The sequence below is a fragment of the Nerophis lumbriciformis genome, linkage group LG18 (genome assembly GCF_033978685.3).
Source record: "Nerophis lumbriciformis linkage group LG18, RoL_Nlum_v2.1, whole genome shotgun sequence".
Classification (NCBI taxonomy): domain Eukaryota; kingdom Metazoa; phylum Chordata; class Actinopteri; order Syngnathiformes; family Syngnathidae; genus Nerophis; species Nerophis lumbriciformis.
The window spans coordinates 3,476,416-3,483,615 of NC_084565.2; the positions used below are offsets into that span (position 1 = coordinate 3,476,416).

The 7,200-nt window shown below is 36.9% G+C and overlaps 1 protein-coding gene across 3 annotated transcripts in view; it reads left to right on the forward strand.

The window, feature by feature from the left end:
* farp2 (FERM, RhoGEF and pleckstrin domain protein 2) overlaps positions 1-6,584 on the forward strand; it is a 179,691-nt gene extending 173,107 nt beyond the window's left edge. The window contains exons 26-28 of one of the 3 annotated variants that reach the window (XM_061977479.2): positions 19-126; positions 5,673-5,824; positions 5,884-6,584. In XM_061977479.2, the coding sequence (XP_061833463.2) occupies positions 19-126; positions 5,673-5,824; positions 5,884-5,956 (333 nt within the window). In that variant the 3' untranslated portion in view covers positions 5,957-6,584. The remainder of the gene's footprint in view (positions 1-18; positions 127-5,672; positions 5,825-5,883) is intronic. The other 2 variants (XM_061977476.2, XM_061977478.2) reach the window with 2 other exon arrangements.
* The last annotated feature ends 616 nt before the right edge of the window (positions 6,585-7,200 follow it).

Consider the following 7,200-nt stretch of genomic DNA (forward strand, 5'->3'; position numbering starts at 1 on the left):
TCCCGACTGACTCCACAGAACCAGCTGTCCGGTTACCTCCTCAGGAAGTTCAAGAACAGCAACGGCTGGCAGAAGCTGTGGGTGGTCTTCACCAACTTCTGCTTGTTCTTCTACAAGACACACCAGGTGAGCAACTGCGCTTTAACATCAAGTGACATTCAAGTGTAAAAAGAAGTAGAGATGTCCGATAGTGGTAAAAAACCTCCATAGCAAAGCACATATACATATTACGACGTACATCTCCAGATATCTAGCAACAGAGGGGAGGGAGTGCGAGGTCATGATGGCAGGCCGCAGCTCTCAGGCGCTGACCATCCATTCATCACCCCTATGGGATTTGCGTCGAGGGCGTTGGGTTGGCGGGGGTGGGGTGTGTATGTGTGGCATATATTTTTGTGGATGTGTGTGTGTAAGCCCGTAGTGTGTCTCTGTTCCGCGGCCTTGATGTATGGTGCAGTCGCTAGTCCAAAGTCAACAACAGGTGTGTGTCCATGAGAGACAAGAAGGGAGTTTGTTGTGTCTTCGCCGCACTGTCCTTCGGGAGAGTCTCGACGCCAGAGAAACAATCCAAATTAGAATGTTTTGTATGCGTGTGAAATTAAAATTTGCTTTTCATTCAAAACACGGATATAAACCTAACAACAAGAAGAGTGTATTGTTGCCGGTGCTGGAGCCTGGCTAACAAGCCAGCTCGCTCGGTGACTGACTAACGACACCATGTCTACGGCAGTATAGTATAATAGCAGTATAGTATTTCCCATAGTTGTAGTGGGTATCAGGCTCAGGGAGAGCATGTCCCAAATTCCTAACTGCTGTTTTGAGGCATGTTAAAAAAAATATTGCACTTTGTGACTTCAATAATAAATATGGCAGTGCCATGTTGGCACTTTTTTCCAATACTGGAGTTGATTTATTTTGGAAAACCTTGTTACATTGTTTAATGCATCCAGAGGGGCATCACAACAAAATTAGGCATAATAATGTGTTAATTCCACCACTGTATATATCGGTATCGGTTGATATCGGTAATTAAGAGTTGGACAATATCGGATATCGGCAAAAAAGCCATTAACGGACATCTCTAAAAAGAAGCGAAACAGTAGAATTAAATGGTGGCGGTGTAAGCTTTTTGTTGGAATATTTACATGAAGAATGTCCCTTTAAAAAAAATTAAAAATTAAAAAAAATACCCCATTTGAAAAGGTTGAAATACAAAAATAAAAAAAATACCCCATTTGAAAAGGTTGGAAAAAAAAAAAAAAAAAAGACGTCTGATGATGTTTTTTGTTTAGAAATGTTGAAGCTTTTTTTTAATTCCAAAATGTTTGTGTTTAGAAACGTTAAATGTTTTTAAATTCCGAAATGTTTGTGTTTAGAAATGTGGAACTTTTTTAATTTCTGAAATGTTTGTGTTTTGAAACGTTGAACTTAAATTAAATTCCAAAATTGTGTTCAGAAACGTAAAAAAGAAAATTTAATTCCGAAATGTTTGTGTTTTGAAACTTGTTTTTAAATTCAAAAATGTTTTTTAGTAACGTTGAACTTTTTAAAAATTCTGATCATTTTGTGTATAGAAACGTTGTGAATTTTTTTAAATTCCGAAATGTTGTTTAGAAGCGTTAAACTTGTTTTAAAATTCTGATATGTTTTTGTTTAGAAACGTTGAACTTTTTAAAAATTCTGATATTTTTTAATATAGAAACGTTGAACTTGTTTTTAAATTCCCAAATATTTGTGTTTAGAAAAGTTGAACTTGTAATTATATTCATATGTTTTTTTAGAAACGTTGAACTTTTTTAAATTCAAAAATGTTGTTTAGAAACGTTAAACTTGTTTTAAAATTCCGATATTTTTTAATATAGAAAGGTTGAACTTGTTTTTAAATTTCAAAATGTTTGTTCAGAAACGTAAAAAAAAAATTACAATTCCGAAATGTTTAGAAATGTTGAACTTGTAATGAAATTCAAAAATGTTTTTAGAAACGTTGAACTTTTTAAAAAATTTGATATTTTTGTGTATAGAAACGTTGAACTTTTTTGAAAATTCTGATAATTTTGTGTATAGAAACATTGAACCTTTTTAAAAATCCAAAATGTTGTTTAGAAACTTTGAACTTGTAATTAAATTCAAAAATGTTTTTTAGAAACGTTAAACTTTTTAAAAATTCTGATATTTTTGTGTATAGAAACGTTTAACTTTTTTAAATTCCGAAATGCTTGTTTAGAAACGTCAAACTTGTTTTTAAATTCCGAAATGTTTGTGTTTAGAAATGCTGAACCTTTTTTAAAATTCCGAAATGTTTGTTTACAAAACATTGAACTTTTTTTAAATATCGAAATGTTTGTTTAGAAACGTTGAACCTTTTTAAAAAATTCCGAAATGTGTGTTTAGAAATATTGAACTTGTTTTTAAATTCCTAAATGTTTTTTGTTTAGAAACGTTGAACCTTTTTAAAAATTCCAAAATGTTTGTGTTTAGAAACGTTGAACTTTTTTAAAACTCTGATATTTTTGTGTATAGAAACGTTGAACTTTTTTAAATTCCAAAATGTTTGTTTAGAAATGTTAAACTTGTTTTAAAATTCTGATATGTTTTTGTTTAGAAACGTTTAACTTTTTAAAAATTCCGATATTTTTTAATATAGAAAGGTTAAACTTGTTTTTAAATTCCAAAATGTTGAAGTGTTCAGAAACATAAAAAAAAATGTTAATTCCGAAATGTTTGTGTTTAGAAACGTTGAACTTGTAATGGAATTCAAAAATGTTTTTTTAGAAACGTTGAACTTTTTAAAAATTCTGATAATTTTGTGTATAGAAACGTTGAACTTTTCAAAATTCCAAAATGTTGTTTAGAAACGTTAAACTTGTTTTAAAATTCTGATGTTTTTGTTTAGAAATGTTCAACTTTTTAAAAATGTCGATATTTTTTAATATAGAAACGTTAACAATAAGCAACTTTAACATTGTTAGAAATATACGCCATACTGTGAATCCACACCAAACAAGAATGACAAACACATTTTGGGAGAACATCCACACTGTAACACAACATAAACACAACAGAACAAATACCCAGAATCCATTGCAGCACTAAAACTCTTCCGGGACTTTGGAAACGTTGAACCTTTTTTTAAATTTCAAACTGTTTTTTGTTTAGAAACGTTGAACCTTTTTAAAAATTCCGAAATGTGTGTGTTTAGAAACGTTGACCCTTTTTTAAATTTCGAAATGTGGTTTAGAATTGTTAAACTTGTTTTAAAATTCTGATATGTTTTTGTGTAGAAACATTGAACTTTTAAAAAATTCCAATATTTTTGAATATAGAAAGGTGAACTTCTTTTTCAATTGCAAAATGTTTGTGTTCAGAAACGTACAAAAAAGTTTCATTCCGAAATGTTTGTCTTTAGAAACATTGAACTTGTAATTAAATTCAAAAATGTTTTTTAGAAACGTTGAACTTTTTAAAATTGCGAACTGTTAAACTTGTTTTAAAATTCTGATATGTTTTTGTTTAGGAACATTGATCTTTTTAAAAATTCCGATATTTTTGAATATACAGGTAAAAGCCAGTAAATTAGAATATTTTGAAAAACTTGATTTATTTCAGTAATTGCATTGAAAAGGTGTAACTTGTACATTATATTTATTCATTGCACACAGACTGATGCATTCAAATGTTTATTTCATTTAATTTTGATGATTTGAAGTGGCAACAAATGAAAATCCAAAATTCCGTGTGTCACAAAATTAGAATATTACTTAAGGCTAATACAAAAAAGGGATTTTTAGAAATGTTGGCCAACTGAAAAGTATGAAAATGAAAAATATGAGCATGTACAATACTCAATACTTGGTTGGAGCTCCTTTTGCCTCAATTACTGCGTTAATGCGGCGTGGCATGGAGTCGATGAGTTTCTGGCACTGCTCAGGTGTTATGAGAGCCCAGGTTGCTCTGATAGTGGCCTTCAACTCTTCTGCGTTTTTGGGTCTGGCATTCTGCATCTTCCTTTTCACAATACCCCACAGATTTTCTATGGGGCTAAGGTCAGGGGAGTTGGCGGGCCAATTTAGAACAGAAATAGCATGGTCCGTAAACCAGGCACGGGTAGATTTTGCGCTGTGTGCAGGCGCCAAGTCCTGTTGGAACTTGAAATCTCCATCTCCATAGAGCAGGTCAGCAGCAGGAAGCATGAAGTGCTCTAAAACTTGCTGGTAGACGGCTGCGTTGACCCTGGATCTCAGGAAACAGAGTGGACCGACACCAGCAGATGACATGGCACCCCAAACAATCACTGATGGTGGAAACTTTACACTAGACTTCAGGCAACGTGGATCCTGTGCCTCTCCTGTCTTCCTCCAGACTCTGGGACCTCGATTTCCAAAGGAAATGCAAAATTTGCATGGTTGGGTGATGGTTTGGGGTGCCATGTCATCTGCTGGTGTCGGTCCACTCTGTTTCCTGAGATCCAGGGTCAACGCAGCCGTCTACCAGCAAGTTTTAGAGCACTTCATGCTTCCTGCTGCTGACCTGCTCTATGGAGATGGAGATTTCAAGTTCCAACAGGACTTGGCGCCTGCACACAGCGCAAAATCTACCCGTGCGTGGTTTACGGACCATGGTATTTCTGTTCTAAATTGGCCCGCCAACTCCCCTGACCTTAGCCCCATAGAAAATCTGTGGGGTATTGTGAAAAGGAAGATGCAGAATGCCAGACCCAAAAACGCAGAAGAGTTGAAGGCCACTATCAGAGCAACCTGGGCTCTCATAACACCTGAGCAGTGCCAGAAACTCATCGACTCCATGCCACGCCGCATTAACGCAGTAATTGAGGCAAAAGGAGCTCCAACCAAGTATTGAGTATTGTACATGCTCATATTTTTCATTTTCATACTTTTCAGTTGGCCAACATTTCTAAAAATCCCTTTTTTGTATTAGCCTTAAGTAATATTCTAATTTTGTGACACACGGAATTTTGGATTTTCATTTGTTGCCACTTCAAATCATCAAAATTAAATGAAATAAACATTTGAATGCATCAGTCTGTGTGCAATGAATAAATATAATGTACAAGTTACACCTTTTGAATGCAATTACTGAAATAAATCAAGTTTTTCAAAATATTCTAATTTACTGGCTTTTACCTGTAGAAATGTTGAACTTGTAATTAAATTCAAAAATGTTTTTTAAAAACGTTGAACATTTTTAAATTTCGACATGTTTAGAAACGTTGAACTTGTTTTAAAATTCTGATATGTTTTTGTTTAGAAACAGTGGAAGTTCCCCTGTAGACACGGCACAAGAGCCAAGCGTGCAGTTTTGAACAAAGGTTTTAATGTACATAGTTTTTCTCAAAAGTCATTTTCCCCCAGAACGTGACTTCTCAGTCACGTCCATATCCTCTCTCCCCCTCTGCTCTCGGCCGCTCAATGTTAAAGACAACAGATGATTAGATTAACACGTACCACCTGGGAAATCTAATCACCTGTCAGCTGTGTCTCGCCGTCAGCACATGCCCCGCCCCCATCTGATGGTGCTCGTCCTCAGCACCATAGACATAGGCGGTGACTTTTGCTCCTGCAGGCGCGCTAGCCACACCTCCCTCCACAGAAACGTTGAACTTTTTAAAAACTGCGATATGTTTTGAGTATGGAAACGTTGAACATTTTGCTCAGGACGACTTCCCGCTGGCCAGCCTGCCGCTGCTGGGCTACACGGTGAGCACGCCCGAGGAGGCGGACCACGTCCACAAAGATTACGTCTTCAAGCTGCAGTTCAAGTCTCACGTCTATTTCTTCCGGGCCGAGAGCGAGTACACCTTCGACAGGTAAGTCTTCTCTAACTCCTCCCCTTCCTGCTTCCTACTCGCCGCTCCTCTGCCGCCAGGTGGTTGGAGGTCATCAAGAGCGCCACCGGACGTGTGGGCCTGCTCGCCCCCCCGGAGATGAACGGGAACTGAGCGGCGTCTGGAGGCGGGGCCTCCGGGAATGCACCTTTTCTCTCCTCTAACCACACTAATTTGTGGGCGTGGCCAAAAGGGAGGAAGTTTTTTGCAGGACCAAGTGGAAGAAGGAAGTGCAGGTGCAACACGAGGGTGCAGAGGAAGGTTCCGGAAGGACTTTTCTAATCAGTATTAACGAAGGCTGGTCCCGCGCTGGTGAGCGTCTACTACTTTCTTCCCGCTAATTGTTACTCGCGTGCTGCGAGGTCACGTGACCGCGTTTGTACACTTGAGGCTGGCAGTGGAAGTCATGTGACCTGCCGCCATCTTCTATTTATTGTCTAGCCTTTTCTTCTTAGTCCTCGGGGACGCCATCAATAAAACCCTCATTTCACACCACTGCTCTGACCTTTTGTGGCGCTACAGCTCGGCTGGCCGTGCCAGCAACTTGAGGGTTCCAGGTTCGATCCCTGCTTCCGCCATCCTAGTCACTGCCGTCGTGTCCTTGGGCAAGACACTTGACCCACCTGCTTTCAATGGAACTTACATTTTGGCTTTCACTATGGAAAGCACTTTCAGTCACTAAAGAAAAGCGCTATATAAATATCATTCACTTCACTTTGTGCGTTTTAAACCCACTTTTGTGCTAATTAAGACGACTTTTGTAGTACTTAAGTCCACTTTTGTGCCATTTACGTCCACTTTTAAACGTACTAAGGTATTAAAGTCGACTTTTGTGGTAATTAAGTCCACTTTTGTGCTATTTAAGTCCACATTTGTAGTACTTAAGTCCACTTTTGTGCCATTTAACTCCACTTTTAAACGTACTAAGGTATTAAAGTCGACTTTTGTGGTATTTAAGTTCACTTTTGTGCCATTTAAGTCCACTTTTAAACATACTAAGGTATTAAAGTCCACTTTTGTGGTATTTAAGTCGACTTTTGTGCTATTTAAGTCCACTTTTGTGCCTTTTAAGTCCACCTTTGTGGTATTTAAGTCCACTTTTGTGGTATTTAAGTCAACTTTTGTGTCATTTAAGTCAACTTTTGTGTGATTTAAGTAGAATTCTGTGCTATTTAAATCAACTTTTGTGGTATTTAAGTCCACTTTTGTGCTATTAAAGTCAACTTTTGTGGTATTTAAGTCAACTTTTATGCTATTTAAGTCAACTTTTATGCTATTTAAGTCAACTTTTGTGCTATTTAAGTCCACTTTTGTATCATTTAAGTCCACTTTTGTGGTATTTAAGTCCACTTTTGTGG